General features: G+C 44.9%; 1 protein-coding gene across 2 annotated transcripts in view; it reads right to left on the bottom strand.

Moving 5' to 3' along the window:
* The window catches only part of UBE3D (ubiquitin protein ligase E3D), a 192,063-nt gene that overhangs the window by 138,908 nt on the left and 25,905 nt on the right, over positions 1-27,250 (bottom strand). For both annotated transcript variants that reach the window (XM_030199073.1, XM_030199074.1), the window contains exon 3: positions 22,991-23,081. In XM_030199073.1, coding sequence (XP_030054933.1) covers positions 22,991-23,081 — 91 coding nt within the window. The remainder of the gene's footprint in view (positions 1-22,990; positions 23,082-27,250) is intronic.

Here is a 27,250-nt window from a genome sequence, read left to right on the forward strand (position 1 = left end):
CCAAAATCCGGTAGGTATAATCAAATAATAATATGGACATCCTTAGGCATTCGATTATCGCCATTCAAAACACCCAAATAACGGCCGCACAAAGGGTAGTAAAAAGGGCGCCTTTAGACATTCGATTATCGCAGTTGAAAACGACTAAATCCGGCCCTAGGTGTTTCGCATGTACAGTGCATGCAGTTCCGGACATCCAGGTACAGGAAATATGAGGAAGGTTCATAAGCGTAAACTACAGGAGGATCATGCTGCTCCACCTAATATTCTTCATATTTTCCATATCTGGATGTCCGGAACTACATGCACTGTAGGTAGGAACATGCAGCTATATGCATATTGTGCATATGTGAAAAGGTTCGCAATGTTCATACTCATCTATATAAGGCAAGCTCCGCACGCATGAAAGGCCCGCACGCATAACCATTCATGCCCGTTGTCTATGCTTATGACGCGTCCACGTACTGAGTCGGCCATATATGGGATGGTAATCCATATATGGAGCTGTGCACGAAACGACGTCCGTCACGCAAGGACGTCCATATAAGGCGCTTGTTTTCCAAGAACGCTTATTCACTGAGAACTATGGAGGAGTTCCGTAGGGAGCGCAATTTTAGCCAGGTGGAGAGCCTGCTGCTGGTGCGGCTGTGCCTTAGGCACCGGCACAGCCTGTTCATCCAGCACCACCACCTGCCCCCCAGGATACAGGCAATGAGAGTCTGGACCCGGATAAGGGACAGGCTGGAAAGGTAAGTGATTGACGTCGTCCCCCCCCCTCACACACACACAGTGTTGTGCCTCTGTGCTATTGGATGTACAAATGAATATCTGTCGTGAAGGCAAAAAACGACCATCCCCTGACTCCTGCTTTACAAACTTATATCTTACAGACAGTTTGGCATTCACAGGGACCTAGAGTCCCTGCGCAGGAGATTCCGTCGAGTCAGGCGGGAGAGCCCTGACCTCATCAGGGCAGTGCGACGCCACCTGAGGGCTCGACGTAAGTATTCAAAACAGGATACATGCACTCATTTGTAAATGTATGTATTGAATAATGCAAATGTACTGTACAATATCACTTTCCATGTGGCTAATAGGCAACTAGTAGGTCATAACACCTCTGTCCCAGATCAAGGCCTTAGGTTGCAGATGCCCTCCCATGAGTGTGGCTGCAACCTCCAACCAACCTCCTCCGAGATGAATGAGATGACATGCCTCACTTTAGTATCCCCCTTTCTGGGGTGGGTGGATACTGGTAGTTCTGGCCGAGGTCCTACTTTTAGTGGATGTCATTGCCTTATAATAAAGTTATGTGCTAACCCCCCCCCCCCCAAAAAAAAAATTAAATAAAAACCAACAATACAAAGAACACAACAGGTCAGTATTCACATATCATTATGCAAACATGCTGGGCACCAATGAGTGTGGTCTGCCAACATGTCCTGTGTGTTCTGTGTCAGAGCACCTTCCAGGGTTCCCTGTCATGTCATCTGACGCATCTCAGTCCCCATGGGTATAGGCCACGCCTCACCACACCTTTCCCCATCCCCCGCGTCAGGCCACCCAGCTCCTGCACTATGCAAGCCATGTTGCATGTGCTGATCTCAACCACGATCCTTTTACATATACAGGCCACCAGCAGCAGCAGGAGGAGGAGGTGGCTGAGGAGGCCGACCAGGAGGAAGAGCCAACCGAGGAGGCCCAACAGGAGGAGGAGGAGGCCGAGGAGGACCAACAGGAGGAGGAGGAGGAGGAGGAGGCTGAGGAGGCCCAACAGGAGGAGGAGGAGACCGAGGAGGACCAACAGGAGGAGGAGGAGGAGGAGGAGGCTGAGGAGGCCCAACAGGAGGAGGAGGAAGAGGAGGCCCAACAGGAGGAGGAGGAGGAGGAAGAGGAGGGCCAACAGGAGGAGGAGGAGGAGGAAGAGGAGGGCCAACAGGAGGAGGGCAAACAGGAGGAGGATGAGGAGGAGCAAGTCTTCCTCATCGATGAGGCCATGATGGAGGAGGAGGAGGGGGTCCTCATAATCGATGAGGGAATTATGGAGGAGCTCCCACCAGCTGCAGCTCCATCGCCCTCATCCCCTGGGCCAGCTCCATCCCCTGTGCCAGCTTCATCCCCTGGCCCACCTCCATCCCCTAGGCTACCTCCATCCCCTGGGCCAGCTCCAGGCCGTGGTCCAGCTCCAGCCCTGCGCCTCTTGCAGCACCTGGTAGATGGCCAGAACCAGGTGCTGCAGGAGCTGAGAGCCATAAGGCAGGGTAATGAGCAGCTCCACACGCCACTGAGGGTGCTTCTGGCACTGCTCATTACCCTGCTACAAAGGGCACTACACTTGGGGCATGGCCACCGGTGAAAGACTTTGTAGGGTTTTGGGGGGGGATTTGTACATTTTGGGGGGGGGATTTGTAGGGGTGGGGGGATTTGTACATTTTGGGGGGATTTGTACATTTTGGGGGGGGGATCTGTAGGGGTGGGGGGATTTGTACATTTTGGGGGGATTTGTACTTTTTGGGGGGGGGGATTTGTAGGATTGGGGGAGTTTTCAGTTTGGGGGGGATTTGTGTCTCCATGTTTAAATAAATATATGTGTTTTCTACTGCATATAACAGGGTGTGTGTGTGTCTGTAGGGTGTGCATTACATTTATCAAATGCTGGTGTTGATGTGAGAGGAGCCAATATGCATTGCATTGCATGAACTGTGAAAGAGAAATATGTGATAATTGTGCCCATAAAGAAGGCCACCTGTTCATTCCATCCTGCATGGCTGTATGTGCGGGGGGGGGGGGGGGGGGGGGGGAGAGGGGTTGTGGCCATTACTCTTGAGGCACACAAATGGCCATCCAGCCTCTCTCCCTCCCTCCCCCTTACCATAGAGCCCTACAGCACAGAGTGCTGTAAATAATAGATTTGTTGTCTGGCACTAGTGATCTGCCAAGTAAAAACTTGCAGATAACCCTAGGTAGCACATACACGATGTTTGCTCTCTGATCACCAGACACCCTTACCCACAACCACACCACATTGGTGGTGCCACCAAGGAGCTACAAGCAGCTGGGTCATGTTTTCACATTCCAATCCTTCAACATTGGTATATAATGCTGAGTAGAAAAGGGAAAACAATAGTCACAGTATTAGATGGATATTTATATCAGCACAATTGCAATATAATACAACAGGTACAGAAGGGAACCCAAATATATATGTGCTTATTTACATTGAGTTTGGTCACCCCTTTTTCAGTAGTAGCTCAAGGGTATGTTACATACAGGCACTCTGAATCTGTCTCAGTCCCAGGAGGGTGTTAAGTGTCGTCATGACACTATGGACAGTAATGTCAGTTGGCCAAGTTCACACAGAGCAGCTGGGATTTGAACTGGCAACCTGTGGGTTACAAGACTGGTGCTGTAACCACTACACCATGCTAGCCACCAGGCTACAGGCAGCTGCAGGTAATTTGGATTAGGAACTGTAATCAAACACCCTCACCGTCACCATGACTGAAGGGCTCAGTAGGCAGGTACCTGTGGCCAGCATGCAATTCGTTTGCAGACTAAAAGTTAGAAATGCTTCACTTCCATAACTATGGAGAATTATAGGAGTGTGTTCAATAATGTGGAAAACGCATTCATTGCATATATTCTTCCCCTCCCCCCCTCCCAGCAACCTTCACAATGGGTGAGCACTTCATAAATGGGGACTGGGGTGCAGCACATAAAGTGTGGAACCTACCGGGGAGTCCCACAGGCCCAACATGATATGGTCCAGCAACTCCAACAGGAACACCACACAGTACAGCCGTGAAGCAGCACCAATAAGGGCCCTCAACGTCGTCCGCTGCACAGCATCCACTAGCAAACCTGATGAAAATAGAAGTAACAGTTGAATGCAAAGCACATCCAGAGAATGGGCAGCCCTTGAACAAGTGGCTAAGAACTATTAGCTTACCTTGAACTTGTGTGGCAAGATTGTAAGCAAGCACCCACCTGCAACGGAAATGTCACTGATGCGGAAATGGAGTTCAAGGGATGTGGAACACTGCAAACAGAGGGGGCGAGGCCAACCCCCCAGCAGATGACACGAAAAATACAAACCGTACAAACAGGTGTTGAAACGCATACCCCCCCCCCCCCCAATGTAAAGAACAATCGGTAAAGTGCAAGCAAACAGCCCGTTTAAAAGGCCAGCACTAAAAGGAATGTAGGTGAGGACGCCCATACGGCTCCACCCATAATCAGAATCGTGCCCACAACACAGTGCAGCTGGGGACGCTCATAGTACTCCGCCCATAATCGTAATCACGGACGCCCAAATCGCTGGATGAGCTGGCTACGTGTAGGGATTTTGTCCATAATCAAACAATCAACGCCTATCTCAAGGCCGCCCATTCCCCCTTCAACATGGGCGTGTCTGGCGAGTATTTAGCCGTTTTTCTCCGGATTTTCGAATCGCTTTGTTACAATGGCACCGAGGCTGCCTCCGACCCGCAAGGGTAATTTTAGCGATGCCGAAATCGAGCTCCTGGTGCAGCAGATAGACAGAAGACACACATTTCTGTTTGCTCCCACAGGCCAGAGACTCGCTGCTACTACCAAGCAGCGGGAATGGGAGGCGGTCCGGGACCACCTGAATGCAGTCTTCCACAGTGGCAGAGATGTGGAAGACTGCAAACGTAAGTGGCGCAGGCTGAGACGGGATGTGAGACGGAAGGCTGGTGGGAACCCCCCAGCACATGACACCGCAAACCTGACACCCCTGGAGCGGATTGTTCACCGCCTGTTACCCCAGGAGGGCATTCATGGCGTCCCTGGGACCCTTGACACATCAGCACAGCCTGAGGGCACAGGTAGGTTGAGCCTTATGAAGCTGGGGTATCTGTTGTGCTGCTGCACTACACTCTGTTTTACACAATTGGGGGACAGGAGGAGGGAGGTGGGGGGAGTAGTGTCAGCAATGTGTGTATCTGACTGTCTTCAAACCTAGCCTAAAAGGCCACCTTTATGATGCTGCTTTGAACTCCTAACCACTACTCACTTGCTCAAGACCCTTACTCACTATCCCCACCTTAGTAATTCCCTTCGCTCTTAGTTGCCCTGTCTGTCTGTCTGTGTGACTTAATTAGAATGTAAGCTCTATTGTGCAGGGACTGTCTCTTCATGTTCACATGTACAGTGCTGCATATGCCTAAAGGATTAGTAGTAATGTGTAGGTTGGCACTGTGTCACAGCTTTGGGGCCCTTCCCCACTCCCTCCTCTTTTACCATTTCCAAACTCTGCATATATCCTTCCCACACCTCTGTGCTGTAGCCAGCAACGTGGTTCATACACCAGTTGTAGCCAGTCTAGGAAGTCAGTAGCAAAAGAAGACATGCACATATGTCCTTCAGTTACAAAAAAACCCAACAAAAACAAAAAGGATGTGGAAGGACATCCTCAGAGTTGGTGATTGCTGTCCTTCTCTTGGGTCTTCCTCCAGCACCTCTGCCTTTCACATCAGTCTCTCCTGTCCTGGTCTCCAGCTCTGTCCCATGTACAATCACATCTGTGGCTTTGCCTGCCAATCCTATTCCTCACCATCACCTTGCTGGGTCTTCAAGAGTGGGGCCATGTATACGAATGCTGAAAAACAACAGTGGAATATTTTCACCAACACAATTCCTCCCCCTTTTGCTATGCAGGTGATGACAGCCACTCAGATGAGGCTGGGCCTAGTGGCCTACAGGCCCAGCAAAGAACTGCAGCAGCAGCAGCAGAAGAGGTGCTACCTCCACCACCTGCTGCAGCAGCAGCAGCAGCAGAAGACAAAGAGGCGCTACCTCCGCTTCCATCACCTCCATCACCTGCAGCAGCAGCAGCAGAGCCAATACCTGCAGCTACACCACCTGCAGCCTTTGCTGATAATGAAGAGGATGGAGAAAGGGGGTCACCTCCTCGCCAGAGGCTATCGAGCCACAGGAGGCAACTGATGCGTGTGACAACTCAGTTGCTGCGCCACAATGTGGAGCTGCATGAACACCGGCGGGAGAAGCTCCAGGTGCAGCAGGAGAAGCTCCAGGTGCAGCGGGACAACCTCCAGGTGCAGCGGGACAACCTCCAGGTGCAGCGGGACAACCTCCAGGTGCAGCGGGAGAACCTCCAGGTGCAGCGGGAGATGCTCCAGGTGCAGCGGGAGGCGGTAGAGGTCCAACATGCTATGCTCCAGCAACTCCAACAGCTGGAGCATAGCATCGAGGGCCTGCGCCGTGACCTGACAGCACCTACTCCAGCTGTGCTGCAGCACCAGGAACTGGCCTCAACGTCCTCTAGTGGCCAGCAACCAGCGGCTAAACGGAGGACCTTGAGGTCATCCGCCTCCCCAGCCACTGCTGCACAACCCACCAGACCAGCTCCCATTCTGGGTCCTGTGGCCAGGTTGGAGGGCAGCACTACAAGGTGGCCTGCCTTTGAAAGGGCAGCTGAGGAAGCAGGCTGCCGTCTGCATACTCAAGACAGTGAGAGCAGCTCCTCATCAGAGCACTCTGAAAAGACTTCCCCTGCAGCACCAGCTGCAACCGAACACGGTGGGAGGGGTAGGAGGGGACGGGGCAAGGGGAAGGGAAGAGCCCAGGGGAGGGGTCGTGGAAAGTGATGGGACATGGGGGGAGAGGGGGTGATGGTGGTGGAGGGGTGATGGTGTAGACATAAGTGATTGCTATGAATAAATTTCTACTTACTCTCACACAAAACTTGTCTCTATGAGTCGTTGCCTTGCTCTGAGCCCCAGCTGGTGTGCGGTCTGCTCTGCTCTGTGGGCGGGAGGTGGAGGGGGCTCCTCATCCTCTTCCTCTGGGGCCTGCTGCTCTGGTGGCTGTGGCTCCTCTGGGAGGGGCTGTCGTCTGCGCAGGGCCAAATTATGGAGCATGCAGCAGGCCACGAAGATCCTGCCCACCTTTTGGGGGCTGTAGAGGAGCTCCCCTCCAGACCGGTCCAGGCACCGGAACCTGTTCTTCAGTAGGCCAAAGGCCCGCTCTATGATGACACGGGTGGTCCGATGCCTGCTGTTGTAGGTCTCCTCCGACCCTGGTTGTGGATGCACCAGGGGGGTCATGAGCCAGCTCCGCTGCGGGTAGCCTCTGTCACCTTTGAGGAGAAGCACAATGAGAAAGATGAGTGTGTATTGTTTGGAGGTGTGTGTGTGGGTTGTGGAGGAGGTCTAGGTTGGGCAGATCCATGCTGCACTTACCTAGGAGCCATCCGCCAGTGATCTCCCCTCGGTCAAACCTGCGGAAGATGCCTGAGTGCTGTAGGATGTAGGCATCATGGGTGGAACCGGGGTACCTGGCACACACATCTAATATCTCCCCCTGGGCATCACACACAACTTGCATGTTCATTGAATGAAATGCCTTCCTGTTTCTGTAGGTGGCTTCGTGTGGCCGGGGGGGTCTGAGTGCGACGTGTGTGCAATCAATCACACCTATGACCGAGGGGAATCTAGCTACAGCATAGAAGGCAGCCATGTTGTTGTGCAGGGCCTGGGAGGTGGTGGGGAAGGTGATGTAGTCAGAGGTGTGGGTAAGGAAGGCATCAAGGAAGTGGGTAAGGCAGTTGGAAATGGAAGCCTGGGTGAGCCCCGTGTTGACAGCAAGCACAGACTGGAAACTCCCAGTGGCCAGAACAGAGAGAGCGACAGTGACTTTTAGGTGCACGGGGATGGGGTTGTTCCTATGGGTCCGGGCCTGCAGGAGTGGTTGGAGCTGGTCACACAGGTGCTGAATGGCTGCCTTATCAAACCTGTACCTAGTGATACACTGGAGGTCAGTGAGGTCAAGGAAAGTGGTGCGGGGCCTGAACACCCTGGGGCGTGAGTATCCCCTAAGGGGGGGCATCTCTTCCTCCACCATGTGCATCGCCAGTGCATTTAGTGCGTCCATTGCCTATAAGCTCACTCCCACCACCACAACCACACACTGCACTTGCAAGCACTCTCCGACCACACCCTCTAGCCACTCACTGCCAAACACACGCTGCAGCAGTACACAGGACAAACAGAGACTCCAAACAGGTAAGGGAATGACGTATGCACGTGGGAACAGTGACTGGAGAGGGATAGGGTGAGGGGAAGGAGTTTGGGGGCTAGAAGGGGTAGGGAAGGATGAAAGGGTAAAACACAAAACAGGTAGGTGAGGGTAAAGAGGTTCGGACTAGGGCACACACGCAAAGGTAACAGGTACTCCGCTTTCTCTCCAAACAACGATTCAGCTTTCTCTCTCAACAAATATGTCACCACTCTCCAACTACACAAAATCGCTACTTGGTCTATAGACAATTTCCCCCTTCCGCTGGTCGCTTTTATATGAGGTCTACCGAGGAACGCCCATGTTCTGGCACATACTAAACCATTTCGCAAGCCGTAATATGGTACGGACGCCCAACGCGTAACACCGCCCATAACACGCCCACGACACGCCCCCTATGTCGCCGGCCATAGATGGGCGTTTTTGCATTAGGCGCGTCCTTACGGCCCCCTTTCGATTATTGGCTTTGGGCGTCTTTCATCCATGGGAACGTCCATGTGCCGTTTGTGTCGCTTTTTGTACGCTTCTAGCGTTCGAAAATAAGCCTGTTAGCATTTCTATAGCGCTAAAAAGCGTACGCAGCGCTGCACAAACATAGAAGACAGTCCCTGCTCAAGGAGCTTACAATCGAGTAGACAAAAAAAAAAGCAAACAAATCAATTCATGTGTAGAGAAAAGAGAAGAGGAGGGTAGGTGGAGGCGAGTGGATACAAGTGGTTACAAGTCAAAAGCAATGTTAAAGAGGTGGGCTTTCAGTCTAGATTTAAAGGTGGCCAAGGATGGGGCAAGATGTAGGTAGGGGCTCAGGAAGTTTATTCCAGGCGTAGGGTGCAGCGAGACAGAAGGCGCGAAGTCTGGAGTTGGCAGTAGTGGAGAAGGGAACAGATAAGAAGGATTTACCCATGGAGCGGAGTGCACGGGAAGGGGTGTAGGGAAGGACGAGTGTGGAGAGATACTGGGGAGCAGCAGAGTGAGTACATTTATAGGTTAGTAGTAGAAGTTTGAACAGGATGCGAAAACGGATAGGGAGCCAGTGAAGCAACTTGAGGAGAGGGGTAGTATGAGTAAAGTGACCCTGGCGGAAGACGAGACGGGCAGCAGAGTTTTGAACCGATTGGAGAGGGGAGAGGTGACTAAGTGGGAGGCCAGCAAGAAGCAGATTGCAGTAGTCCAAACGAGAGGTGACAAGGGTGTGGATGAGGGTTTTGGTAGAGTGCTCAGAAAGAAAGGGGCAGATTTTACGGATGTTCTAAAGAAAGAAACAACAGGTCTTGGCGATCTGCTGGATATGAGCAGAGAAGGAGAGAGAAGAGTCAAAGATAACCCCAAGGTTTCGAGCTGAGGAGACAGGGACTATGAGAGAGCCATCAACAGAAATAGAAAACGGGGGGAGCGGGGAGGTGGGTTTGGGTGGAAAAATGAGAAGCTCGGTTTTGGTCATATTTAATTTCAGGTGGCGTTGAGACATCCAGACAGCAAATGTCAGACAAGCACGCTGAAACTTTGGTTTGGATACAAGGTGAGATATCAGGGGTAGAAAAGTAGATTTGGGAGTCATCAGCATAGAGATGGTAGGAAAAGCCATGGGATGAGATTAATGAACCAAGGGAAGAAGTGTAGATAGAAAAGAGGAGGAGACCAAGAACAGAAACCTGAGGTACACCGACAGGCAGAGAGACACTGGGTACACTGGGTATTTCCCTGTCCCTGGAGGGCTCACAATCTACAGGCCCTGTTTACTAAACTGCTATAGCATTTTTAGCACGTGCTGTGATGTCCCTGAAAATAGAATTGAGGCAGAAGAAAAAGCAATGAAGGTGGAACAAAAAGATATGAAGGAGTCCAAAGAGAAAAGACACCCCCAATGCACTAATGTTGAAACTCATACCAGGAAACTGTTGCTACTAGGGGATTCCATTATCAGAGGCATTAACTTTGAAACACAGTTCAAGGGGCCATGCAAAGTGAAATGCCTTCCAGGCTCTTCAGCAACCAGGAGTACCAAGCAAATAATCTCTATAATCAGAGAAGAAACTAAGGAATCAAACACTGATGTTGTTATCCACCTGGGAGCAAATGACTTGTCCAGTAATACCCCACTTGCCACGCAGAGAGCTTTTCAGGAGCTGGGAGAGGGGTTAAAATCTTTGACACAAACAATAGCTTTCTCCGAAGTACTACCTACCTTTGGAAAGGGAGAGAAAAGATTGCAAAGTACTGAAAATTTCAATAGCTGGCTCAAAGCCTGGTGTCCCCAAGAAGGATTTAGGTACTATATTGTAACGATGGGCTGCATCTCACTGTGGCAGGAAAAAAATCCTTGGGGAGAAATTCAGACAATATATTTCTAGGCATTTAAACTAGAAGGCGGAGGTGGCTTATGGAGGCAGTTCACTTCAAGTGGTCACCCCCAGCTAAAGCTAAAGACAAGATGTGACAGTAGAAAAGAAAGCAATGAAAACAACAATCTTAGCAAATCACTTCTTACCAACACAGCAGGAAGTGAGACTAAACAAAAAACTAAACAGAAGATGAAAATTCCACTGAAATGTAGATGGAAAGCGATGACCACAAATGCTCGCAGTCTAAGCAATAAAGTTCATGACCTGTAAGCCTTGATGTTAGAGGCAGACTTAAACATTGTTGCAGTCACGAAGACATAGCTCAATGGTTCCCATGAATGGGATGCAAACATACCAAGCTATAATCTATTTAGTAAGGATAGAGATGGTCGTAAAGGTGGAGGAGTGGCTCTGTATGTGAGAAATGATATTGCAGAGACAGAAATGACAGGGGCCTGAGGAAAGGAAGAAGCAATATGGATCACCTTAAAAAGAGATGATAAAACCTCTGTCCACATGGGTGTTGTCTACAGAACTCCGACACAATTGGAGGAACTAGATAACACAATTGGAGGAACTAGATAAAGATCTGATCACAGATATTCAAAAGTTGGGAAAGAAGAGAGATGTGCTGTTGCTGGGAGATTTCAATCTGCCGGATGTAGATTGGAAGGTTCCATCTGCGGAATCGAAAAGAAGTAGAGAGATCATGGATGCTTTTCAGAATGTTATGCTCAGACAAATAGTGATGGAACCCACGAGGGAGGGAGCGATGCTGGATCTGGCGCTCACAAATGGGGATAGTGTGTCAAATGTCTGAGTGGGTGCCCACCTGGGCAGCAGTGACCATCAAACAGTTTGGTTTGATATAACAGCTGAAGTGGAGGGCGGCCACTCAAAACTCACAGTCCTGGATTTCAAGCATGCTGACTTCAGTAAAATGGGGGAATACCTGAGGAAAGAGCTGATGGGCTAGGAGGACATACGAGAAGTGGAAGGACAGTGGTCCAGGCTGAAAAAAGCTATAACTATAGCCACAAACCTTTATGTAAGGAGAGTAAATAAAAGCAAGAGAAAAAGGAAACCGATATGGTTCTCCAAGTAACTGGCTGAGAAAATAAAGGCTAAAGAGTTGGCGTTCCTGAAATACAGAAAAACTCAAGAGGAACACCGAGAGCAATACCGGATGAAACTGAAAGCCAAGAGAGAGATACGTCTGGCGAAAGCGCAAGCAGAACAAATGGCTAGTAAGGTAAGGAGGGGTGACAAAAATTTCTTCAGGTATATTAGTGAAAGTAGGAAGACTAAAAAGGGAATTGTGAGACAATGATGAAGAAAAAGCAGAAGAGAGTGTGCTCTTTGAGCAGGGAATGTCCTTCTATGTTTGAATTGTACAGCACTGCGTAACCCTAGTAGCGCTTTAGAAATGGTTGTTGTTGTTGTTGTTGTATGAACAACTTGAAAATCTAAAGGTGGACAAAGCCATGGGACCGGACGAGATCCACCCTAGGATACTGAGGGAGCTCAGAGAGGTTCTGGCTGGTCCTTTTAAAGATTTGTTTAATAAATCCTTGAAGACGGGAGAGGTTCCGTGGGATTGGAGAAGAGCGGATGTGGTCCCTCTTCACAAAAGTGGTGATAGGGAAGAAGCTGGAAATTACAGGCCGGTAAGCCTCACTTCGGTTATTGGAAAAGTAATGGAAGCGATGCTGAAGGAAAGGATAGTGAATTTCCTGGAAGCCAGTAAGTTGCAAGATCCGAGACAACATGGTTTTACCAAAGGTAAATTGTGCCAAACGAATCTCATTGAATTCTTTGACTAGGTGACCGGAGAATTGAATCATGGCCGCTATAGACGTAATCTACTTAGATTTCAGCAAAGCTTTTGTCAGGAAAGGAATGTTAGAGATAGGTCGGTAGTTTTTGAGCTTGTCCAGTGAGCTCTTTTTCAGAACATAAGAGTAGCCATACTGGGTCAGACCAATGGTCCATCTAGGTCAGTATCCTGTTTCCAACAGTGGCCAAAGCAAAGTCACAAGTACCTGGAAGAAGCCCAAATCATGACAACATTCCATGTTACCAATCCAGAGGCAACCAGTTGCTTCCCCATGTCTGTCCCAATAGCGAACTATGGACTTTTCCTCCAGGAACTTGCTCAAACCTTTTTTAAACCCAGATACTCTAACCACTGTTACTATATCCTCCGGCAAAGAGTTCCAGAGCTTAACTATTTGTTGAGTGAAAAAATATTTCCTCTTATTTACTTTTAAATTATTTCTATGTAACATCCTTGACTGTCCCCTAGTTTTTGTACATGTGGAACGAGTAAAAAATTGACTTACTTCTACTTGTTCTACACCACTCAGGATTTTGTAGGGGGCACAGCACAGCTCTTTTTAGTGTTGTTGACAGCTGCCCTTCCACAAGAGAGCAGTTAACAGTTTTAGTGACCTCTTCCATTAGGCCTGTGCTCAATCGCTGTACTATCTTTGCTGGGCAGGTTATAAGCCATAGACCTTTCAGGATATTTTCAAGAGCTTCCTCTATGACCTGGTTAATGAGTCCCAGATGGCTATGCATAGTGGGGAAGAATCATGAATAATTTTTTAAAAATGCAATAAAACTGGAAGACCAATAAAAATTTCTGGCTTTAAAATGTAGCAATTGTAACCAAAATAGTTACAGAACTATTCAACAAAATCCCAAAGCACAGCTCCTGTACAGAAAACTAAGCTAGTTCAATTTAAAATCATTTACTGGCACCATCTAGAAAGGTTATGAAATGATAACTCAATTACATTTAAGAAAGCTGTAAATCAGCAAAACCTGATGGCAATATAATACCATTTTAACCAACTGGATTACATTTAAATTATCTATTCAAACATCAGAAGTGACAGGGCTCAGAAAAGGCTGCATGAATTGATAAGCATTTGGCTGAATCAGCCAGGTCTTGATTTTTCAGCCTAGCAATTGCTCATCTCTACAGAAAATTAATGACCATCATCCAGCAGGAGAATACTACTCTTTGGATTAAGTTTCTTAAGTATTGTACAAGTTTTCAAACCTTAAAGATAGCAAGTGCCTGCCAGACAGGGAAGGGAAAGGTGAAAGGGATTGGGACTTGATATACCACCTTTCTGTGGTTTTTGCAACTACATTCAAAGTCGTTTACATATTATATACAGGTACTAATTTGTACCTGGGGCAATGGAGGGTTAAGTGACTTCCCCAGAAGCATCTAGGCACCATCATGCAATCACCAAGCACAGATTTTGCTGAGCTTAACAGGTTTACAATTATCTGCATACATGGAAGTACAGCTAGGAGTTACAAATAACAGTGGAGGTTCAGCCAAGTTTAAGAGTATGGCTTCATAACCCAGGCTGCAGTCCCTGGGACAGCATCACTGGCAAGGGTAGATGGAGAGAGATGTGGGAAGGGAGAGGTAACTTACAGGGGAGCACGCTTCAAATGGCCAAATCAAAGGCAAGCAGTGGGGGTCCCATGCGGACACAGATGCAGCATCAACCTGGAGTGACAGAGATCTGCAGGCACTACCTCCACTGCATGCAAATCTCTCTCTTGAATGTTCATTGTTGATATCCTGAAAACCTGACTGGCTGGGGAGCCTCCTGGACAGGTATGGGAACCACTGTTCTAGGCAAACATGCTTACTACATACGACCAACCAAAAACAAACACACTGGGCAAGGCTATGGACTGGTCTAGCAGGAGACAAGGGCATAAACTTAGCAGAGAAGCTGCTTGTGAGTAAACGGATGAAATAGAAACATTAATGAAGCATTTATAGCGACATCCTTTCCAAATGTCAGAATGAACTTGGGTGAATTCACCTTATCTGAATAAGCCACAGTAGTGGAAGAATGGCCACAAACCAACATGGACAACTAACTCACCAGAGTTGCAAGTTGCTGGTTAAGATAGAAAAGGAAGGTGTTTTAAATCCCCCCCCTTATAGACCTCTTTCTGACTCCGTCACACGGGGGACTAAAGGTACTTATTTCATATATCAGGTTCTGTATAGTTTCTCTAACCTCCATTGTCACCCAATCATAAGGGGGTGGCATTAGGAGCTGTAATTGAAAACTAATTCCCATAACTACTGCTTTCTATCTTTCTGGATCTAGGTATACTCTGGGCCATTTATGTTCCCATATAAGCCCTATTAAAAACCTGTCTAAGTTTCTCCAAAGACTGAGTGTCACTTGTATGTGATCTGCCTTGTAGGCTAAATAAATGTAAGGTAAAGAGAAGATAGAATCAATAAAATAGAGGCAGAGATAGGTTCAAATAGATAGGTACATTTTATTTCTTACCCAAACACAAGTCTTCAAGTTGATACAAATACAGACATCAGATTCTGGTTTCAGCCGCACAGGGCTTCGCCGTCTGACAGAAGCTTTGGAGAGGACTCTCAAACTAAGCCAAAATCTGCCATCTTTTATACTCTATCCTCTCCATAGAAGTGAATGGTGAGAAACCTTGCTCCTAATCTTTCTCACTTTCTGAGATCATACTTTCCCATGCGATCTGCTATCTGATGTGCCCACCTCCTTCCGTTCTCAGCTACTGCTAATTATCAACATGTTTTGGGAAGCGTTGAGATAACAGTTTCTCATCTTCCGGCTGCAATACTTTTCATACCTTTCTCATGAACTCTGTATTACCTCTGTATCATTGTATACCAAAACTAATAAGCTCCATTTTATTCATCTGATCTTTCATTACAGATGCTATATTTGATTTAAAAATTGTACCAATTTTTGTCAGAAGTCATTATTCAGACCTGCTCTTTGCAGATTCTCAAATATTAAATCATTTACTTGTTGTTTGGCCTAATCAGTACTTTTTCAGTTGTTTTCGGCTGCATAGCTTTGGCCATCACTATTCCAGTGGTAGCCTTAAAGCTAGGCCATATATTAACATTCCCCTCTTCACCCTATCCCATAGGGTGACACCAGGGTTAACGTACCTTGGCACCATCCATTCCAGAAGGTATTCTATGAGGCCATAAAATTATCTGAGTCTTAAGATCAACTGGTACAATTTGTTTAGTTTTCGGTTGAGACTTACTCAAACCTGTAGCGAGAAATGTTTTTATGAATGGGACTAATCCATGAGCTCATTTACAAAATCTCATGAAATATAGGTATGCGGGTAATAGCAATTTCAGGTGGATCATACTAATAAACACTTTCAGGTCTTTCTATGGCTTCTATTGTATCCAATGTATCTGTCTCAGTGGTCCTTGGAAGGAATAATGGTTTTGATTAAGCATTGTTATGGGCTCAACAAATAGTACTCTGATTGCAGGCTGTTTAAGGTTGTAGGTATTCAGAATCCTTAAACAGGTCGGGATTCCTGGACCTTACCAGTACTCATCATTGGTATCCAATCATGAGCACTAATAAGTGGATAGCAAGTATGAGGTTGCCTCATACAGCAAAAATGGTCAATCCTAGGAAAATTTATATTAACCAAGGTCATGCATGGATCTTGACATATGCATAATGACCTGGAAGTATGGGAAGCATTGTATATATCCGTTACCCCTCTTGGAGCTTAGTCAAACCTACAGAAAGACATGCAGCTCAAGTAAGCCTACACCAAAGTTAAACAATTGCATAACAGGTTGATACTAACAGGGTTTACATCTACATTATGATATCTTAGCCAGTATTAGGGTTTGATTTTACCCTTGTATCTGAGCAATATCAACTTCAATTTAAATTACATAAACAGAAATGACGGGGAAACTCGTGGAAAAACAATTAGAACAATTAAAGGAAATAATAGGAAAATAAAAATAAAACCTTTTCAATATCTAGACAGGATTGCTGCTAAACTGAAAATAAAACATAATATGAATCTATAATGTCCATAAACAGCAACAGTAGTTCTCAAATTAAGTATCAGTTCAAAAAGTTTCTTTCATCGAACATGGTCGAGACGGTGGAAGCGTTGAAGAATCTGGACGGAGTTCTGGAAGATCCAACAGGGCTGGGTTTTCAGGCTGGCTTGCTGAAGGAAGGGATCTAACATCATTTGGGCCAGGATAGATCTTGAAGATGTACTTGTGGTGTACAAATTGGGATCTTTCCATGTCTTTATTGTACCATCAACTTAAAATTAAATAAAAAAAAATTGGAATTGGGATTTGGAATTGGGATTTGGAATTGGGATTTGCATAATATATCCCCACTTCTGGCTTGCATAATGTGCGAGACAGATTGGTAATTTTTAGAAAGACATGATCAAATAACAATGGTAAAGTATATGGAACAAAAGAGAAAAACAATTAAAATTTAGAGATGATGGTAAATGTTCAATTATTGATGTATGGAGGGCAATGCGTCGCCATTTATCGCCAATAGATATGGAATCTTCACCTACGATGACTACCATTCACCAAGGGTTGAGCCCTCAGCTGCAGGAGGCCAGCAGGACTTACGAGTTAGATGATTCAAAAAGAAGGGTAGAGGTCTTGGGGCCGAAACGATCTCAACCTATTCTCAAACTTTAAATGGGTAAGAAGCCCGGCTCGCTGGCTTGGAGCCGGGCGTGGAACGCGAGCGCCCATTGGGCCACTTTTGGTAAGCAGAACTGGCGCTGCGGGATGAACCGAACGCCGGGTTAAGGCGCCCGATGCCGACGCTCATGCGGTTTTATCCGGTAAAGCGAATCATTAGAAGTTCTTGGTGTAAGAATCACATGTTTTAATTTGTTTTTTTCCCTTTCACCTGTTTAAGCACAACAGCCTCCTGCCATTGCATTTGGGTTTATTTTATTTACTATGTTCCTTTTCTGAGTGTAATTTGTCATATTTATAGGTATTAACTTGTCATCTTTGCACCACGATTTTGGCGTCCTGTTTGACAATTTATTGAATTACATGCTTCTCTTATATTTTCCTGTTTAGATGCTACTTCCAACCTATCCGGTACCCGCCCCAAAAGCATTTAATATGTATTTAACTTTATTTCATTTATTCTAGGGCTATAGCTCCGGACTACACATGTTATAATGTCTTTGTTAATATACATTTTCTTGCCTTTTGTTGAAATCGGTGTTCCAGTTATATATATGGTTCTCCCCTGTTCCTCTTATTATAGTATGTAGTAGTTTCATGTCTTGTTTAAAGTCTATATTTAAATGCCATATACAGCTCCCAACCTACCCTTACAGCTTATTTTGGCCTTACATTACAAATTAGGTAGGCCCAGTTTTTTCCATATAATATGTACACTTTATTTTTATTTCGTGGCTGGATCCTTAAAGTCTTCTGGATCGGCCGCCGCCCATAAGGTGCCCAAAAGTTTTTTTCCTGTTACAGGCTAAACTCCTTTTAATGATCCACACCCACCCCTCTTTTCCTTTTCTGAAGTATATTTTAGGGACTCTTCCCTGATACATACTATACCCTTACTCTCATTCCTATTTGTGTTACGCTAGAACCATTGGCTTACGTACCGATGCCCGGCGAAAGGTAAGGGGAAGGGCTTACACCCCTCTACGGGGCAAAATTTTTGTCCCTTGGATGGATGACGGTACCTAAATTGTTAGGGATTGGGCCATTAATACCACCCAGTTTTCAGGGTGTGCCCGGCCCCCCAGTCTATAACACTTGCCTCTTTTCCAATTAGGCTAGAACCTGTAGCACCGGTACTCCTGAGGGACGCCTCTGTACCGTTTCCTACTAGCTAGTCTAATCAGAGGTCGTAAATTTATAGTTTGATTAATTGAAAACCCAGTGGGAGCTGGTTGAAGCGTTTAGGGTTCTTGTCACAGTTGATGCGTTTTTGATGCGTTTAAGGCTCCTAGCACGTGAAAACTCATTGGGTTACTGCCTTCCGGATTCACTGTACCTTTTTCACGGGTACTTGAATCCCTTGATGGGTGCACTCCCTGATTTAGGGCTCTACCAGTGAGCGTGTATTGTGGCTCCTGGCACCGGGGATGCGTGTATTTTGGCTCCTGGTGGTTGATGAAGCGTTTAGTGGGCTCTTGACTAGAGTGGTTGATGAGGCGCTTATTTGGCTCTTGACCAGAGGCTTACCCTGGAAGGCAGTATTTATACATAGTTGCATACACACTAGCGTATATTCTTATCTTTACCTTTATCTTAATATGAATTATCTATACCTCTCCTCTGTATGTCGACTAGTATGTAGATCTTTATGCCGACTGATCATTTATATTTTAGACCTCCTACACAGAATTTGAGTATAATAGAAGACACGTGAGTATCGCATGCTCTTGTAAACTATTGGCGTACCGCCCCTAGCTCTTTTCATAATTCTACTGTATTCTCTGAAACCTTGGTCCTAGGACTGTGTTCAAAATCGGGTTCTATAGCGGCTCTGAAAAAAATTATTATATAATTTATTTTCACTATTATACAACTATACAACTATCACTGATACTTATTTTGTCCCGTCCTTAACTTATGGCTTCAAACCACTGGTTCTAGGCCTGGGTTTCATGTATATTTGCTCTAGCCCACAGTTATCTACCTACGTTCTAGATCATTGCTGAAATTCCACCATTGGATATTTTAATCAATATGATCACCCTCACACCACCCCCTCCTGGGGAGAGGGTGCTAAACTTTTCCCGAGCTGCAAATCTTTTCCCCCTGCTGAATAGAATGTCAGCTGGTCTTCCTCATACAGAGTATATTACTACTCCCCTGTCTGCAACTGAACTGAATGACCTTGTTCTGCGACTCCCGAATATTACTAAAGGAGGGAACAAGTGGCTACTAAAACTACAACAGGCCACTCTAGGGACAGCTCTTTCAGTAGGAAATATGAAGGCCATATTGGGCAGGACCGCCCATGCTAGCATCACTGATTTGTTCACACAAGCAGGCTATGCTGAACTTGTGACTGAGAATCAGTATGATAGTGCCCCCTTGACAGTGATTAAAGAAAAATTGTTTCAAGAGATACGTACTTCCTTCCCTGCCCAGAAAGATTTCTCCGTCATCACTTCACAACGATGGGAGGTGGGGTCAGAACTGATTGAAGCTTACCTAATTAGGATGCAGCAGTTGTTTCATGATGAGATTGAGGAAAGATTTGACTCAGACAATGCTCTCCCTGTATTCTATTACTTACTTAAACAGACCTTACCCTCTAAGGTCAGGAAGAACCTAGATAAGACGATAGGTTTACAACACATGGAATGGCCACAGGTTCGGGAACATGTCCTTCACTATTGTAGGCAACTAATTGAGAATATGCAAAGAGAGGTCCGCCGGGACCAGGTTTTGCACAGGAATCTCACAATGTTGCAGATTGCTGATTTGAAGGCTAAGATGTCCTCTAAGATCAGCCCCTCCACACCTTCTAGTTCTAGCACCCCGTCCACCCTATATTTGCTTTCCTCTCCTCATGGCACTAGGTACCCTGTTATCCTTAGTTCCAGTTCACCTACTACTTGCCCTCGTGTTTACCCTGATTTGCCAGATTATGAAAAACATAACCCCCAATTCAGGTATGCTGACAATCGCAGAGGCCTTAAAGCTGGAAACCAGGATTCCCAATCTAGTCCCTATCGCCGTGCTAGTGTGACATGTTTCCGTTGCCGTCAAATTGGACATTATGCATCTAAATGTCTTCTGCCAGTTCAACATTGGCCCAGAAATCAAAATCGCCCACCCCACCCGTCCATAATGACTAGGCGTATTCCGAACCCGATCTGATTTTGTAGTTCACAGTTACTCATAGTACTCAGCTCCTCATTTAGTATCCAGAAACCATTTCTCTGTATATGTGTTGGTGTGATGTTTCTGTTTCTATTGCAGGTAACATGTTTTTATTTTATATTTCTCCTGGTTTAATTTCAAGTGTATATTTATGGTACCATACAAATGACCTAACTGAGTCAGCAAGTTAATTATTTGCTTTTATGCATACCTTCCCTGGGGAGTTCTTATCAACTGCAGGGATGAGCGATCCCCAGAGGATATTCATTTTATGTTTTTTTATATACATACCTGAACTGACTTATTTATGCCATTTTACTTTATACGAGATCCCTTTTAAATAAAAGCTGTATATTGCTCATTGTTAAAATGTTTTCTGCTTTAACTATTAAGCTGTTTAAATTGATGTGACATTTACTTCTTTAGTTTTTTATGAATATAAAGCCTTCATTTTTGAAATCTCTCTATGATATGTGTGACATCTGAAAGCTTTTCATTATTTCCTTGTCTAAGAAAGAAGACATATTTACTAACCATTATCCGTTATATGGAAAAAACGCGAGAAATACTCCCTTGAACTGGCCATTTGGGGGAGCATTTTGCGCTGATCATACAATTTGTAGTATTCTTGAACAGAGAATTGGTGAAGCTTTCGGACATGAATAAGGAAAATTATGCACTCCACTTTTTAATTCCTTTCTATTTACAACAGGTAATCACAATAACCCCAACTATTGTTTTTTTTATCTGTCTGTCTTTCACTGCGAGTGATTGTGAGACAAACTGGTGTAGATTATTTGGGTGCAACGGTCCTGGAATTCATGCTTTGTGTATTTAACTAACACCTTGCTTCAACTAACTCTTGCCGCGTGGTGGATTTGTCTTGAAGCGATATGCTTCTTCCTACTTCTTTGTCTGATTGAAAAGGGTTACTTAAACTCTATGTGAAGGTCAATCACTGGTGTCTGCACTTTTGAATGTTTTTTTTCATTTGTCTTTTTCAAGGAACCTTTTTCTGGCATTGCCTTCTGAATATGCCTTGCTGCAATTCAGATGTATCATATTTTGTTTTTTTATTATTAAGCCTATTTTTATCTTACACCCTTCAGGGTGCTTTTTTAATTTTTTTAATTTTTTCCATTCTCGATGCTTTGTTTTTTACCATGCCTCCTTCCTGGACCCCATTTATACCCACGACCCTCCTCCTAGCATTCTGACTTCTTTCAATAACTTAACCACATAAATTGCACTACTGGTCTGTTTAAGTTTTGCCTTTCCCCAGATGGAGGAGACGACTGCTAGCAAAGAAGAGCTACCCGATAATGTATCTGATCTGAAGGCTATGTTGCAGCAAAGAATCGCTAAATTAAAAGACAGATGCACAGACCCCAACATTACCTGGTGTTTTCATGCCACACAGACTGCACTGGGGGTTATGTGCTTTTCAATCATTAATGTACATGTGAAAGGTGACACCTGTACAAACATTTTTCTCTAGCAATGTCGGTATTTAAAGGCCTTTTTATAGCAGCAGATAGATATCTGAGTCTGGCATTTGTAGGTTTTCAAGCAAAAGCCAAGAGCCATATGTGCAACTGTATCCTTCATTCCCTCCCCAAGTTTAAAATACAGATAAGCTCCACCATAAAAATTATTTAGTGCACAGTGTCAGAAGAAGAACCCCAGAGCATAATCCTAATGAAAGTCTTTTTATCATGCAAAGTCTATAACATTGTTGCCTGCTGCAGGGCATGCAAGAGATTTACCAGCAGCGTCTTCTTTGCCTAAAAATTTCTTAGAATTACTACCATCATCATTAGCTGTAGGGCTGATAGGCGTCATCTTTTTATCAATGTGGACAGTATGTATTTGTGTTCTTGGTTCTTTTTATACCCTATTGGGTAGCAGTCATTAGGGGTGTACAGTACAAATGTTTTTGTTTTGTTTAGTTTCCTATGTCTTTTATGGAAACTTTCGCTTTGTTTGATTTTTCTTTTCCTTTATCTGGGTTCATTTTGTGCTGAAAACATCATGAAACAATATGGGAAGTGTCGTCGACATTTCCCATATCATTTCAAATGAATGCACATCCCTAGCCGCCACCTTGCTGACATTTGATAGAGCTGTTATTTAAGCAATTCCATATGAAAGTGTTCAGAAAGATGTAAGAAGAAAACTTTTTCCAGTTATATTTTGTGTGCCTGTGCATACACATGCGAAGGTAGAGCTGTGCTGATACAGAACAAAGTTTACATTTTCACTTGAGCATCTTTCAGGAGGTAGGCCCCTCAAATATTCACAATTTTGCTCCTGTTCTTTAAGGCAGCAGAATAGAGAGCATGAAATGAGATTGAAGGGGGGCAGACTCAAAAAAAATGTCAGGAAGTATTTTTTCACGGAGAGAGTGGTGGATGCTTGGAATGCCCTCCCGCGAGAGGTGGTGGAGAGGAAAACGGTAATGGAATTCAAACATGCGTGGGATAAACATAAATGAATCCTGTTCAGAAGAAATGGATCCTCAGGAGCTTAGCCGAGATTGGGTGGCAGAGCTGGTGGTGGAAGGCGGGGCTGGTGGTTGGGAGGCGGGGATAGTGCTGGGCAGACTTATATGGTCTGTGCCAGAGCCGGTGGTGGGAGGCGGGGCTGGTGGTTGGGAGGCGGGGATAGTGCTGGGCAGACTTATACGGTCTGTGCCCTGAAAATGACAGTTACAAATCAAGGTAAGATATACACAAAAACTAGCACATATGAGTTTGTCTTGTTGGGCAGACTGGATGGACCGTGCAGGTCTTTTTCTGCCGTCATCTAATGTTACTATGTTAATGAAATTCAGCTGGCGTATTGTTGGGTTCCTTACCGTTCTTTCATTATGTTATCCCCACAGGATTGGCAGTAGAAGACACAACACTTCTGGGCCTGTAGGCTTGAGTTCCAAGCTGGAACCAATTCTAAATTTAAAGAGAACATAACACACAGTCAGTTTCAGCTGAAACCTGCACCTTTTTCTCTCCCTCCCCCCACCCCCAACAATTTCTTTAAAAACTGAAGGCTCATCTTGCCCGAAGAGGCCTGGAACCAATATATTATTCTTTCATTCTTGTTCTACTGTGTGATGTGATGTATTTCTTGTATACTGCTAACTCCCTCTTAACAGAGGTTCAAAGCGATTTCACAAAAAGAAATTATAACCAGAAAAAAAAGAGAATGATCATAAGCCATTTAAACAGATCGGTCTTTAAAGGAGAAATAACTAGAAGACCTGTGCAGTTCCAAAGGAAGCGAAAGCCAAAAATGTGGTACCTGAAAGCAGAAAGACATCTCTAAAATCTGTTTACATCTAACACCAAGAAAAAAGGGTACTAAAAGACTAAACAAATCCCTTACTTTCAGAATTCTGCGTGAAAAAGGAAAATAAATCAAATTTATAAATATTCTGGTACCCAAACTAAGGCCACAACACTACACCTAAAATCCATAATCTCAACTATTATCACTCAAAAAAATGAAAAGGTAATACCACCAGAATACTGTAAACATTTCTGATTTATTCTGCTTTCATTTAAAGTCTACCAGACACCAAACACACTGTATCGAACAAGTGAAACAATACAAAATAAACTTGCAGCAATCAGGCCTAACAGTTACAAGGTCTGATTTTAATATTTTTCACATGTACGGTATGTTGCAGTAATGTTTTAATATCTGTGTTAGATTGCTGTATTACAGAAAATCACAGATAAATTCCCTATTTTGGCATGATTGTTTTTGTGGATTACAGAACAATTTATGTATTTTTTTTTAATTTTCCAAAGCTTTTATTCACAGCATTGACATAACAAAATAACTTCCAGACACCACATTATATATATATATCCTCCTTTAGTATATAGAGCTGTAGGTGAAATGTTAGATGCTATGGACCTTCTCTCCCCTTTCCCTCCCAAGAAAACACAGGGCCTTTTATGACATAGGAAATCCTTGCTCCAAAGCCGAAAGGACATCTCAGAAAAGCCATTGCATCCCGTTGCAACAATTAGTGACCCAGGTTACAGTATGTTTAGTGCTAATTCTAGCTGGATTTTCTTGTAACCTACTACATCGATGAAACAGCAAGAGAAGTTGCATTAAAAACATAAGGTGCCATTAGAATGCTGAGACTGAATTTTAACAAAGAGAAGTCAATTCATTTACTTTTTTCTGTTTCATTTTAAGAGGCATACAAAGTCATATTTTGTTTCTGCTTGTGGGTGTCTCAAGTGGTAGGAAGGTACCTCACTGTACTGCCAATTAGAAGACCTACTTTAAGTCTGGGAACACCAGCAGTCTTCCCAGGGGCCAGCTGAAAGGCAATCATGCATCACTATAGAAAGAGCTTCACTTAAAAGAAAAAAGCCAACTCCAACAAAACAGCACTATTGCTGACCAGCAGAAGAGAACCACAGACTGGATGAACAATGCAGTCCAAAACAAAAGGATAACACCACAGATTACTTTGAAGGTGTAAATAAAGATGTGGATGTAGGTGAGCCGGTTGATGTAGTGTATCTAGATTTTCAGAAAGCTTTTGACAAAGTTCCTCGTGAGAAACGCAAGTAAATTAAAAAGTCACGGGATAGGAGGCAATGTCCTTCTGTGGATTAAGAATTGGTTATTGCACAGAAAACAGAGGGTTAAATGGCCATTTTTCTCAAAGGAGGAGGGTGAATAGTGGAGTGCCATAGGGATCTGTACTGGGATCAGTGCTATTTAACATATTTATAAATGATCTGAAAAACGGAACGATAAGTGAAGTGATTAAATTTGCAGATGACACAAAACTATTAAAGTTGTCTAAACACATGCGGATTGTGAAAAATTGCAGGAAGACCTTAGCAAACTGGAAGACTGGGCATCCAAATGGCAGATGAAATTTAATGTGGATAAATGCAAAGTGATGCACATTGGGAAGAATAATCCAAATCATAGTTACCTGATGCTAGAGCCCACCTTAGAGTCAGCACTCAAGAAAAAGATCTATGTGTCATTGTAAACAATACACTGAAATCTTTTGCCCAGTGTGCAGCAGCAGCCAAAAAAGCAAACAGGATGCTAGCAATTATTAGGAAAGGGATGCAAAATAAGACCAAGATTATTATAATGCCTCTGTATTGCTCCACTTCATCTTGAGTATTGCATTCAATTCTGGTCACCATATAAGTACATAAGTACATAAGCACTGCCATGCTGGGAAAAGACCAAAGGTCCATCAAGCCCAGCACTCTGTCTCCGACAGCGGCCAATCCAGGCCCCAAGAATCTGCCAAAAACCCAAAATTTAATAACTATCAATGGACTTTTACTTCAGGAATCTGTCCAGACCCCCTTTAAACTCAGCAAGGCCAGCTGCCATCACTACCTTCTCCGGCAATGAGTTTCAAAGTCTAACCTCACGCTGAGTAAAGAAAAACTTTCTCCAATTTGTTTTAAACCTACCACATTCTAATTTCATCTTGTGTCCCCTAGTTCTATTATTGTTAGAAAGCGTAAACAAACGCTTCACATCTGTCCGCTCTACCCCACTCATTATTTTGTAGACCTCTATCATATCACCCCTCAGCCGCCTTTTCTCCAGGCTAAAGAGTCCTAGCCGTCTTAACCTCTCCTCATAAGGTAGTCGTCCCATCCCTTTTATCATTTTTGTCGCCCTTCTCTGCACCTTCTCCAATTCCTTTATATCTTTTTTGAGATGAGGCGACCAGAACTGAACACAATACTCCAGGTGCGGTCGCACCATGGAGCGATATAACGGCATTATAACATCCTCATGCTTGTTTTCCATCCCTTTTCTAATAATACTCAACATTCTGTTCGCCTTCTTAGCCGCCGCAGCACATTGAGCGGAAGATTTCAACGTTCTATCCACGATGACTCCCAGATCCCTTTCTCGGTCCGTAACTCCTAAAGCAGAACCTTGCATGACATAGCCGTAATTCGGGTTCCTCCTTCCCACGTGCATCACTTTGCACTTGTCAACGCTGAACTTCATCTGCCATTTGGACATCCAATCCCCCAGTCTCACGAGGTCCTCTTGTAATCTTTCACACTCCTCCCGCGACGAGACGACCCTGGATAACTTGATGTCATCTGCGAATTTAATTACCTCACTAGTTACTCCCATCTCAAGGTCATTTATAAATATGTTAAAAAGCAGCGGTCCCAGCACAGACCCCTGAGGGACCCCACAAACTACCCTTCTCCATTGAGAATACTGACCATTCAACCCTACTCTCTGCTTCCTGTCTTTTAACCAGCTCTTAATCCATAATAATACACTGCCTCCGATCCCATGACTCTCCAGTTTCCTTTGGAGTCTTTCATGAGGCACTTTGTCAAACGCCTTCTGAAAATCTAGATTTACAATATCCACCGGCTCCCCTTTGTCCACATGCTTGTTCACCCCCTCGAAAAAATGCAGTAGATTTGTGAGGCAATACTTCCCTTCACTAAATCCGTGCTGACTTTGTCTCAGCAGCCCATGCTTTTGTACGTGCTCCGTAATTTTATTCTTAATAGCCTCCACCATTTTCCCGGCACCGACGTCAGACTCACTGCTCTATAATTTCCCGGATCTCCTCTGGAACCCTTTTTAAAAATCGGCGTTACATTGGCCACCCTCCAATCTTCCGGTACCACACCTGATTTTAGGGATAAATTTTAGGGATAAATCTCAAAAATGATATAGCAGAATAAGAAAAGGTTCAAAAAAGAGCTACCAAAATGATAGAGGGGAAGGAACTGTTCCCATATGAGAAAAGGCTAAAGACATTAGGGCTCTTCAGCTTGAAAATGAAGACAACTGAGGGGGATATGATTGAGGTTTATAAAATCCTGAGGGTGCCCAGGGAAAATATCCTGCACTTTTCTTTGACCAGAAACTTGTTCAGGGCCCTTAGGTCTAGGATAGGGTGCATCCCTGTCTTCTTTTGCACAAGGAAGTACCTGGAATAGAATCCTTGCCCTTCTTCCCCTGGTGGAACGGTTTTGACTGCATGGGCCTGTAGAAGGGCAAAGAGTTCCTCTGCAAGTACCTGCTTGTGCGAAAAGCTGAAGTAATGAGCTCTCGGTGGGCAATTTGGAGG

Source organism: Microcaecilia unicolor, chromosome 3 (assembly GCF_901765095.1).
Source record: "Microcaecilia unicolor chromosome 3, aMicUni1.1, whole genome shotgun sequence".
NCBI classification, from domain to species: Eukaryota; Metazoa; Chordata; class Amphibia; order Gymnophiona; family Siphonopidae; genus Microcaecilia; species Microcaecilia unicolor.